This window comes from Heptranchias perlo, chromosome 18 (genome assembly GCF_035084215.1).
Source record: "Heptranchias perlo isolate sHepPer1 chromosome 18, sHepPer1.hap1, whole genome shotgun sequence".
Taxonomy (NCBI): Eukaryota; Metazoa; Chordata; class Chondrichthyes; order Hexanchiformes; family Hexanchidae; genus Heptranchias; species Heptranchias perlo.
In genome coordinates this window covers 2967511-2979572 of record NC_090342.1, presented here as the reverse complement: position 1 = coordinate 2979572, position 12062 = coordinate 2967511, and the positions used below count along the sequence as shown (strand labels likewise).

At 42.5% G+C, this 12062-nt stretch overlaps 1 protein-coding gene across 3 annotated transcripts in view; it reads left to right on the top strand.

Moving 5' to 3' along the window:
• LOC137334503 (anoctamin-4-like) overlaps positions 1–12062 on the top strand; it is a 167335-nt gene that overhangs the window by 102817 nt on the left and 52456 nt on the right. For all 3 annotated transcript variants that reach the window (XM_067999216.1, XM_067999215.1, XM_067999217.1), the window contains exons 6-7: positions 2041–2172; positions 11677–11783. In XM_067999216.1, the coding sequence (XP_067855317.1) occupies positions 2041–2172; positions 11677–11783 (239 nt within the window). The remainder of the gene's footprint in view (positions 1–2040; positions 2173–11676; positions 11784–12062) is intronic.

The window sequence follows — 12062 nt, the reverse complement described above, 5'->3', positions numbered from 1 at the left end:
TCGATCAGACAAAATGTTATGCACCATGTTATCAATCACAGCATGATTCCTTTCACAAAGACCATTGCTGAAAGGGCTCTCAACTGCTATATTCATGAAAATTATATTCATATTCTCTCTCATATCTCTGAACTCCACATTAGCGAATTCACCTCCATTATCAGTCGAAAATTTTGCTGGTGTCCCAAGTCCAGTCCCTAATCATTTTTCCACAATTTTATCTAGAATAACTACCTTCTCCTTGCTATATATGAGTGTAGAAATACTAAATCTCATACCCAGGTCAATAAAACGCAAGATAAAAGCATTCCTGTCTTCGTCCCATACCTTTTTAGATCCGCGGCAACTACTTTGTTAACGTCACGTGCTAATGGAACACTTACAATAGGACGTGGGGGCGCCTGCCTATACTTATAGATTTCACAGTTCTCGCTAATCTCTTCTATTAGCCTCATATATTCCTCGCCACTCTTTGAGCAGGATTTCTAAACGTTGACTAGCAGGGTGGGCAAGTTGCCTATGTAACTTTAAGACAATTTTTTTTTTCTTTCTTATCCTTGTCGCCTGATGCCATTAATACTTGCCTAACACGCTGATGAGAAACATCAGGTTTTATTAAAGGGGATACAATAATGCCCTGACTGGGTAAACTGCAAATCAAACGATTTCCCAAAAATTATTGCCTCATCGTATTCCATGTCAAGTTTCATTTTTGTCTTTTTCATGGAAGGTAGTTAAACACTAGTACCAATCCAGGGATTCCCATTTGGAACTTTATCAACCTTTTGTAAAATTTGTTAAAGTCCATGATATACTCTTCCATTGAATGACCGTCCGTTTTCCGAAATCTATCAAATGCTGACCAGGCCTCATAGGCACGTAACGGGTCACCTTTCTTGTAGATTTGATCCAGAAATTCTATTCGAAAGGTAAAACCTTCATCATTATCGAGAAGACCTGCATCCATCTCGGAAAATACCTTACTTCTGATTTTACTTTGTTCAGGAAGCGACAATGCCAAGGCTATGCCTTGTTTTTCTCTTTGGCAGAGTAGTAACCCATGTCCACATCAACCTCATTCTTCCACTACTCAAACGGTTCAAACTCTGAGAACATCGGAGCAAAATTCAACCTCTATGTTTTAAAACTTGCTTTCTACCATTTTCCACAATGGCCACAAGGCTTTCAAGTTTTTTTTTAACGTCCAAAAAAAAGTATTGTAGTTTCCAACCTTGACCTTTTTAGGTAACCATCCTCTGCTACCCCATGTAATAAACTGGATAGCCAGGTGGTGAAGGATAAAATACTAGAGCCTGGTCTTCAGTTGCTTCCAAGCCTTTATTCACAGAGATCCACATTACCCATTGTGCAAGCTCTCATATAAATGAGTACAAGAGGGTCCCCAATTGACACGCACCACCTGAATAGAGTTAATACTTATTGATATAAATCATATGGATACAATTAACACCCACCAGCGCCAATCTTTAATGGCCTAAGTGGCTGCGGCAATCGCAGTGGCTTTAATTCAGCAAACTCGTGAGCACCATCGATTTTAATGGGTGGATGGGCGGAGCTATGGAAAAGTGCGGGCAACTGCGATTCAAAAGTCCCGGGAAATTACGGTGTGGTGCAAGTAATGGCTCGAGTCGCTTACACCATAACCTGCTGGGACCTTTGTGCCGTGAAATGGGCCCTACAATGTAGATACGCTATTACAATGGCACGAGTCTCCAGGAAATTCTGAGCCAACGTCGTGTTAATGCATAATGTATTCTGCTAAATTGCAGCCTGTGTGTCACTTTGTTCCTTTAAAGCCACAAGATTTAAGTGTGCTTTCCCCAGGTCAGTTACAGATTACTTTTAGCAGATACTCAGGTCAGTTAGATATTTCTTTAATAATGTTTTTTTGAAGTGAGACACGGAAATTTGCAATTGCAACACCTGAGATATGACAGACTCAAACTTTTATTTGTATATGTCCCGATTAAGTTTAAGATTAGACTGTTTGTTTACAACTGTTACGCATTTTTACAATAGGATGGAGAAAAGGTTGAGCAGGTTTCGAGGATGGTTACCGAGGAAGCCCATGAAGCTGGACAAGGACACGTTACCAGATCTGGAGGACACTGACTGCTACACGGCTCCTTTCAGCCAACAGAGGATCCATCAGTAAGTTTCACTCTCCTCCATAGCAGCTCAAAACATTTCATAATGGATGGGTGGATATTGGATACTCAGTTGTTCCATTCCTACAAGGGCAATTTTCCAGGTGTTGGCACCCTCTGCAAAGATGCAAAGCATCCGTTATGTGGAGAGACTGGAGAAGCTGGGGTTGTTCTCCTTAGAGCAGAGAAGGTTAAGGGGAGATTTGAAAGAGGTGTTCAAAATCATGAAGGGTTTTGATAGAGTAAATAAGGAGAAACTGTTTCCAGTGGCAGAAGGGTCGGTAACCAGAGGACACAGATTTAAGGGCAAGATGAGGAGGAGTTTTTGTACGCAGCGAGTTGTAATGATCTGTTTCTGTGCTATAGTTTCGATGTAACTTTAAAAAAAAATTAACTGATTATCCCTTTTAATGTTAGTGGGAGCTTGCTGTGCACAAACCGACTGCCGCTTTTGCCTACAAAACAACATTTACTACACTTCAAAAGTACTTCATTGGTTGTGAAGTGCTTTGGGATGTCCTGAGGTCATGAAAGGTGCTATATAAATGCACAAAGTAATATCACGAGTAAAAAGACATCTCTCTGTTCTCTTGCTTAGTTAGGTGATGAGTTATTAACACTAGATCTGATTCGGCCATAAGTCCAAGTCTGAGCTGGCACGAACAGTGTAACTTATTCCCCCACCCCTGTCACCCCACCATTAGTGGCTGAACCTTCACCCGCCCAGGCCCCACTCTCTGGAACCCCCTCTGTGAATCATTCTGTCTCTCCACCTACCTCCTCTCCTTTAAAACCTTCCTCAATATTTACCTCTGATCAAACTTTCTGGTCCCCCTAAAATCTCTTCCAATGACTCTGCGTCCATTTTTTTCTGATTACGCCTTGGGACGTTTTTCTATGTTGAAGGCACAAGTTGTTGTATTTATGATCGGAAACTTCAGAGGAGACGACCTCTGATGTGACCCTGCCCACTTAATGGGCCAAATGATGATTCTTATAGCAAACTCGCAAGCCTGTTTCTGATGCTGTGAATCAATTGTAACCTCCATTCGCAATGCACAAAAACATTGCTGTTTCTGGTGGCCACTGGACAACCCGAACCATTAGCAACACCCAGAAAATTGCCCTTGTGTGTTAACTTCTGTTTGATTTAGAAGACTGTGTGTGAAAGGCTCCTGTTCACCCAAGGACATGTCTCGCTGCATTGTGCTCATGGATTTTGTGTTTGTTTAGGATGTAACACACACGCAGACTTGTCATAAAGGCTTGCAATGAGTTGGGGCAGTTTTCAACGAGCAAGAGGGGTAGATTTTCACCTTAACCACCCAGGGGTAAAAGGAATGTTGTGGATCAGACACATCCTCATTTCCATAGACTTCAATGAAAATTGGCAGCTTGGCTGGTGTGGAGAATAAACACCAGCATAGACCTACTGGGCCGCATGGCCTGTTTCTCCACTGTAAATTCTATGTAATACTAATAATGGTGACCAATCTGCAATGCCAGCTTAGGAAGTTCAAAATCTGCCCACCAGAGTGTTCACGACATCGCTGAAAGCTCCCTTAATCGTTTTGTTTTCACAACAGGAAACATTTACAATTAATCTTGTGTAACCAATGGTTCTAGAGTGAAATATTCATTCATAAAGTTTACATAAGAACATAAGAAATAGGAGCAGGAGTAGGCCAATCGGCCCCTCGAGCCTGCTCCGCCATTCAATAAGATCATGGCTGATCTGATCCTAACCTCAAATCTAAATTCATGTCCAATTTCCCGCCCGCTCCCCGTAACCCCTAATTCCCTTTACTTCTAGGAAACTGTCTATTTCTGTTTTAAATTTATTCAATGATCTAGCTTCCACAGCTTCCTGGGGCAGCAAATTCCACAGACCTACTACCCTCTGAGTGAAGAAGTTTCTCCTCATCTCAGTTTTGAAAGAGCAGCCCCTTATTCTAAGATTATGCCCCCTAGTTCTAGTTTCACCCATCCTTGGGAACATCCTTACCGCATCCACCCGATCAAGCCCCTTCACAATCTTATATGTTTCAATAATGTCACCTCTCATTCTTCTGAACTCCAATGAGTAGAGTCCCAATCTACTCAACCTCGCCTCATATGTTCACCCCCTCATCCCCGGGATTAACCGAGTGAACCTTCTTTGTACTGTCTCGAGAGCAAGTATGTCTTTTCTTAAGTATGGAGACCAAAACTGTATGCAGTATTCCAGGTGCGGTCTCACCAATACCTTAAATAACTGCAGCAATACCTCCCTGTTTTTATATTCTATCCCCCTAGCAATAAAAGCCAACATTCCGTTGGCCTTCTTGATCACCTGCTGCACCTGCATACTAACTTTTTGATTTTCTTGCACAAGGACCCCCAGATCCCTTTGTACTGCAGTACTTTCCAATGTCTTGCCATTAAGATAATAACTTGCTCTCTGATTTTTCCTGCCAAAGTGCATAACCTCACATTTTCCAATACTGTATTGCATCTGCCAAATCTCCGCCCACTCACCCAGCCTGTCTATATCCCCTTGTAGGTTTTTTATGTCCTCCTCACTCTCTACTTTCCCTCCCATCTTTGTATCATCTGCAAACTTTGATATGTTACACTCGGTCCCCTCCTCCAAATCGTTAATATAGATTGTAAAGAGTTGGGGACCCAGCACCGACCCCTGCGGAACACCACTGGCTATTAGTTGCCAGTCTGAGAATGAACCGTTTATCCCAACTCTCTGCTTCCTGTTAGATAACCAATCCTCCACCCATGCCAGAATATTACCCCCAATCCAGTGATTCTTTATCTTGAGCAATAATCTTTTATGTGGCACCTTGTTGAATGCCTTCTGGAAGTCTAAATACACTACGTCCACTGGTTCCCCTTTATCCACCCTGTACGTTATATCCTCAAAGAACTCGAGCAAATTTGTCAGACATGACTTCCCCTTCGTAAAGCCATGCTGACTTTGTCCTATTAAATTACCATTTCTAAATACATAATTGCATTCATTCTTCTACATTTGTCTAGCCAGATTGGATTCAACGGGAGCAGAAAAAGCCCACCACAGAATATTTTCTTTGGGGAGTGATGAGGGTAGAACTTACTTGGAAATAAATTCAAAATCTGTGTCATCGAAACAGGGACTTGGCAGCACATGTGTGGACTGAACTGATTGATTGTGTTCAGGAAACAGGAGGAATTAGCAAAGTGATGTGTTAACCCCCCCCCCACCGATACGGGGTTAGGGGAACCACCATATGTAGCACACGTTGTACACCTCTTTTCTGAACTGTGTTTACAGTCTGACTACACCTGGTCGCTAATGCAATTCTCCTCCTTTTTCCCCTCTCCTCCTTTTTCCCCTCTCCTCCTTTTTCCCCTCTCCTCCTTTTTCCCCTCTCCTCCTTTTTCCCCTCTCCTCCTTTTTCCCCTCTCCTCCTTTTTCCCCTCTCCTCCTCCAAATCTCGCAGTGTGTTGGGGTGATTTTAACCTTACTCACCTGGCAGAAACCAGGCGGGTGGGGAGTTAGAATAGCCCGGGTTATTTACCTGCCCGGGAGCTGACTGATCCTGAACTGAGCAGGTGGCAAGACCCCCTGCCTAAAACCAGCAGGGTCCTTCTGTTCACGTGCTCGTCTGGTCCCACTGAACTCAGCAGCCTGAGCTGGAAACCACAGTGGCTTTCCTGCCAGACGGACAGGGTGAGGAATGGGATCTGGACCTGGAAGAGGCCCAACAGGTAATTTTTTTTTTATTATTAGTTTCCTTGTGGGCCCAGGAGGCGCAGGAGGCCTCGCAAGGAAAGCACAGGCCCTCCCCTACTGCAGACTGGCTTCCCCCTTTCCCATTCGTCAGCCCCCGCCCCCCCCAAACCCAGACCGTCCCAGCAGCCAATCCCATCCCCTATCTGCTGTCAGCCTTCAGGTTGGTCGATTTTCTGCCACTTCCCGCTTGGAATGGGTGGGAATTCGCCCAGTAGGAGGTAAATGAGGCACCAGGAGTTAAAATACCCCAGGCTTCATTTCTGGAGCAACGGGTGGGTTACTCCCTGATGATACCCACCCGCCCAAAACTGGCCTGCAGTTAAAATCGAGCCTTGTGTCTTTGTGGACTTGCATGGGACGTAGCAACTGTCACATTTCTTTTGTACGTTTCCCCATTCCATCCAGGTGAGTCTTTCACCACTTGACCATTCACTCGTGAGTACTGTGTACTCCAGTGGTCCGAGGTTTCTGCAAAAGTTTAAAATCTCATCCTGAGCACACTTTACTGATATAAAGTGGGCTGAAGGTTTGTGATCATCAAGCTGAGGGACTAAGAAAAGGGAGAGAACTCCAGAGAGAATTGAAAATAAACAAATGTAACAAAAAATGAGAGTTCTATCACACGACTTGTGGAAAATTTAACAACCTCTTCAAATGTGAATATTCCCCTTTTTGGGGATGATATTTCACATCGAATGTCATCAAATATCCATTAAAATAAAAAATAATCAGTATAAATTTCAACTTGAGGATGTGCATGATGTGACAAAAATCGAAGCTTCATTTAGCCAGTAAGCATCAGCTATCAAGTTGGAATATTATAAAATGTTTAATCCTAAATTAATGAGCTGAGGTTAAATGGAAACTAATACATTGAAACAATTCTGATATGAGTTTGCAGAGAATTAAATTGAATTTTACTTGTTCGCAGCACAACGGATTTTTCCAACTTTTAAATGAGTTAATTTTATGCATCAAGATGGTTTCCCAACGCAGACATTGGGATAGTTGGTCTGTTGGATTGTCCCACTTGACTGTAGCTCAGATTAGAATATTTTGGAACTGGGTAACACTGAAATTCATTATGAAGAGTAAACATTTTTAAAATTCTCATCCTTGTTTTCAAATCCCTCCATGGCCTCGCCCCACCCCCCCCCATCTCTAACCTCCTCCAGCCCTACAACCCTCCAAGATCTCTGCATTCCTCCAATTCTGGCCTCTTGCTCATTCCTGATTTTTTTTTTTCTTCTTTGCTCCACCATTGGCGGCCGTGCCTTCAGCTGTCTCGGCCCTAAGTTCTGGAATTCCCTCCCCAAACCCCTCTCTATCTCTCTACCTCACTCTCCTCCTTTGAGACGCTCCTTTTAAAACCTACCTCTGTGACCAAAAGCTTGGTCACTGTCCCAATATCTCCTTATGTGGCCTGTTGTCAAATTTTGTCGCCTAACGCTCCCGTGAAGCGCCTTAGGACGTTTTATTACATTAAAGCCCGCAATATAAATGCAAGTTTTTGGTTTTTTTACACGGTAACTGAACCTACACCTGATTGTTGTTTTCTGTCAGTGTGTCTGTGCGCTCCGTCTCACTGACTAAGAGGTATAGCTCACCCTGCACATAATTTGATCGATATCAGCGCATTCTTTAATTAGCAGTGACACTGGCTTGAAGCAGCAAATATACCGTGCAACGGAAAGCCCAAGCAGTTTATCTCGAGTTAATCGATGCAAAATGAATGTGCTTTAGTGTCTCTCTCAACTTTGCTTTGTCAAGGAAAATACAAATGGCAAAAAGCACATGTTAATTCCAAGTGCAGGTTCAAAAGGGATGAATTTACAATATAATGTCCACACATTCATTCCTATCACTGTGTGGGGGGGGAAATCTTTGTTTCACTCTGAACTTCACACAGTTTTTTTAAAAAAAACTGCAGCAGTGCACAGGGAGCCGAGTTAATTGAACTCCATTTGGTTTGAAAGGTGGTTTAAAAATTTATTCCAAGTACATATTTAAAAAATGCAAACTAATCATACATTTCCCAGTATTACTATTTCTGTCAATCCCACTGGTCGATGTCTTAGAAATCATCACCATGGGGAAATAATACAAAATTCTTGGATAACACAAATTTAAAAATGGTTTAATATTTCTGTAATGAATATATCTGGAAGGAGAAAACGTAACTGGTACTGGGTATATAGAGAGGTGTTTATTTATGGGGAATAAAGGGGGTTAGAAAGAATAAACATTTAGTGCGAAAATGAAGCTTAGAAACAGGTAGATTTGGTAGTTTTGTAAAGGAAGTAGATTTCTTAGCTTCGATTGACAAGGTTGGCACTACTTTAATAACCCATTTATCTTAAAAGGGGTTAACACTGAGCGTAAAATATAGTTAGCCATCTGATGCAGTTGAGCTGCCCGTTGTCACCCCCCTGAGCTGCCCGTTGTCACCCCCCTGAGCTGCCCGTTGGTTGAGTGTTAATTTTCTCAGCCTGTAACATTTGCGTAAACCTCCCTTTAATGGAAAGGCAATATTCCAGCAAAATAGAAAGGCCAAGCTAATCCGTACTCTGCAGTCTTATCTTCAAATGATTTGGCTGGACTAATTAGTTAGCTTTTTATAACTGCCTAGAGTATTGGATTTGTTAATATGTCTTATGTATTTGTTCTGTGCAGCTGTTTCAAACTGATGACTCACATACAGAATTTATAACATAATTAAGGCTGTAAATATCTAAGATTTTATTGACATCTTTGGCAAACTGCCAGGTCTGAACTCCCCTATTGTTTAACAATGCAGTACTGAGGGAGTGCTGCACTGTCGGAGGTGTCGTCTTTTGGATGAGACGTTTATACCGAGGCCCCGTCTGCCCTCTCAGGTCGCCGTAAAGGATCCCACGGCCACTATTCAAAGCAGAGCAGGGGAGTTCTTCCCAGTGTCCTGGGCCAATATTTATCCATAAATGTTGACTGTTGGGCACAGTAACTATGGAGAGTTGATAACAATGTTATTTGATAACTTGTGTTCAAGTTGTTATTTATCGAAAAATAGCTTTGTGATGTTTTTAAAAAATATGCAAATGTCACAAAAGGTCAGAAAGATAAGTTCAGATGAGGGAGGACATTTGGCCCATCTAGTTCATCCTTCCATAGAAATTTAAACTCCCTCCATCACAGCATGTTACTGCCTCTTGAATGATTCCAGAGTTTGTGCTTCCTCTCCCTGACTCTACCCAGAGGCTATTCTAGGTATTGATCACTGTGTGTGTGTGTGTGTCATCAGTCCTGAACTTGCCCTTTGCCAGTTTGCACCAACGTCCCCGTGTGCTAAAGTCATGGTTTAACTTGAAACACAGTGCGGGATCAGTCTTTTTCTGTTCCCAAATTTGACCAACTTACGGTGCGGTCCTGAATTCCAGGCTTTTTTGTACATCTCCCCCAGGCCCCTCAGTACATCCAGTTCCTTATCTTAAGTTTTATCTTGCATGCCCATCACAATAAACTTGTGCAGTAGCCTGTCTGGGTGTATTATATCTGAGAACTCTCAAAAAAAAAAGTTGAGGAGGCTTGTTCGATGGGATGTGCTCATTCTGAAGCCATATTGGCTGCCACTTACTACGTTACTTTCATGCAGATAATGTTTCTTCCTAGTATCAATTCCATTATTTTACAGTTACTGATGTAAGACTAACAGGTCTGTGGCTACTCAGCTTTATCTTGTTGCCTTTCCTGGTTTATTTCCCATCCAATTGAAACTCTCCTATATTCATTGACTTCCTCGTGATCAGTGTCAGCACTTTGTAGATTCGATCCCTCATTTCAGTTATCATCCTTGGGTATAAAACATCACTCCCTGGTGGTTTGAGTTTTGAATCCTTTAAGCCTAATTAAAATGTCTAAGCAAAATTTATCTAAGCCACTCAGTTTAGTTGTAGAATCTTCTATGATGGGTGAACTCTTTTTTTTTATTCCTTCTCTGGATGTGGGCGTTGCTGGCAAGGCTGGCATTTATTGCCCTTGAGAAGGTGGTGGTGAGCCGCCTTCTTGAACCGCTGCAGTCCGTGTGGTGAAGGTTCTCCCACAGTGCTGTTAGGAAGGGAGTTCCAGGATTTTGACCCAGCGACGATGAAGGAACGGCGATATATTTCCAAGTCGGGATGGTGTGTGACTTGGAGGGGAGCCTGGAGGTGATGGTGTTCTCATACACCGGCTGCCCTTGTCTATTTCTAGAGATTACTTTCAGGAAACCACCATTTAGGTGGAATAGGCTCAAGGGGCTGAATGGCCTACTTCTGTTACTATGTTGGGCTTTTAATTGCTCCTCAATTGCAGTCTTGTTGGAAGAATTTCTTAATATTGGATTCAGCTTCAACAATTATATTCCTTTCTAATTCCCTCTTCACCTTTTTTACATTTCTGGAGGTTTCTATATTTGCAGTATTTCCTGCACCGTTCCTCCTATAGGTTTTGTAGAGTTTGTTTTTTTTTTCTGTACTCATTTCACTTTGCATTGTTAGTTCATTATATTTAGGGGCACATTTTTTTAATGAAAATAATACTGTGTTTCTTCCTGCAAGGTTCATGGGCGTGTTCAATCTGATCAGATCTTGAAGAAATAAAAGGAAGCTCAGAGACTTTGTTTTTTGTACCACAGTAATTTTGTTAAATATATACACAACCAAGTCGTTTACTTTTTAATTCTGGAGGCGTGAGTTGCTGTTCTAATAGTGGGTAGAAGGCACTAATCGACATGCAAACCATGGATGGCAGAACATGGATGGATCATGGAATCTTATAGCACAGAAGGAGGCCATTTGGCCTGTCGTGTCTGTGCTGGCTCTTTGAAAGAGCTGTCCAATTAGTCCCACTTCCCTGTAGTCCTGTTAAATTTTTCCTTTTCAAGTATTGATCCAATTCCTTTTTGAAAGTTCCTATGAATGTAAGGGGGTGGGGGTTTGAAGGTCGGGGCTTTGGGGTGAAGACTCAATGTAAGAGTTCCCTTTCCCCAGCTCTCCTCTGGGACTCGGACTGTGATCAATGCAAGTGGGCCTGGTGAGACCAAGCATACCGGTGAACCAAGGAACGGGTGTGGGGCCCATCTGGGGGTGTGGATCAGATGTAGCTTGAACCCCAATGTTGAATTTCAACACTGAAATGTTTTTTAAAAGGCTTAAAAGACCCCAAGGAAGCAATGAGAGCATGTAAATCTTCCAGGGAGTGACCAGAGCCCGCCTCTCCCCGTCCTGAGCTTGGGCCTCTTTAACCGGACTTTCTGGCCTCTTTGGCAGGGAAGGGAGTGCATCCCATATGTGCCCCTATCTCTCGGCAGGAGCAAATCACAGGATGTCCCATGACCTTGTGAACTTTGACAGGGTGGCGATCTGGGGCAGGTGTACCTGGGCGCTCTGAGGTTTAATGCCCTGTAGACTTTCAGGGCCATGCCATTTACTAATCGGGCATGTGCACCTGTTAATCATACAAACACTTCCAGCTTGGAGGGATCAGTCGGAGAACTTACCCTACTTGATTAAGCTGCACCGGCCCTCACTACGCTTTTTAGGTGTTTACTGATTCCAGAAAAGTTGGGAACTTTTGACCTTGGCTGCATTGTGTTGCATCTCTTCAGGGATTTCTTTCTTAAACATTAAACACATAACAACCAACCTTCCAAAAGCAGATTTCCGATTGCAGGCGGCACGGGCATTGAAAATGGTGAAAGAAAAAAAAAATTCCGTCTTATTTCAGCTTCATTATAAACAACAAAGATACGTTCTTCAATAATGCGACAAGAAGTAGAATCCTACACCATATTTTACAGAGGGTTAAATATGAGGAGGGAAAGAACAAAATTGGTAAGTCTTGTTGCTTTATTCTGATAAAATAAGAGTGAATGGTAACAGTTACACATTGTCAATGATAGACTGTTGTTAACAGCAGCACCTCCACTGTCGGGCACAATTCGTCAGCAGTTCCCATTATAAATGGAGACATGGGCAGTTTCCATTGTAAATACCTATGTAAACCTGTCACACTGTGTAATTACACCTTCTCAACAACGGAGGCTCTGCAGTTGATACAAGTTGTTTCCATTATGAGTATTTGTATAATAGAAATAGAAAAATGAAGCCAAT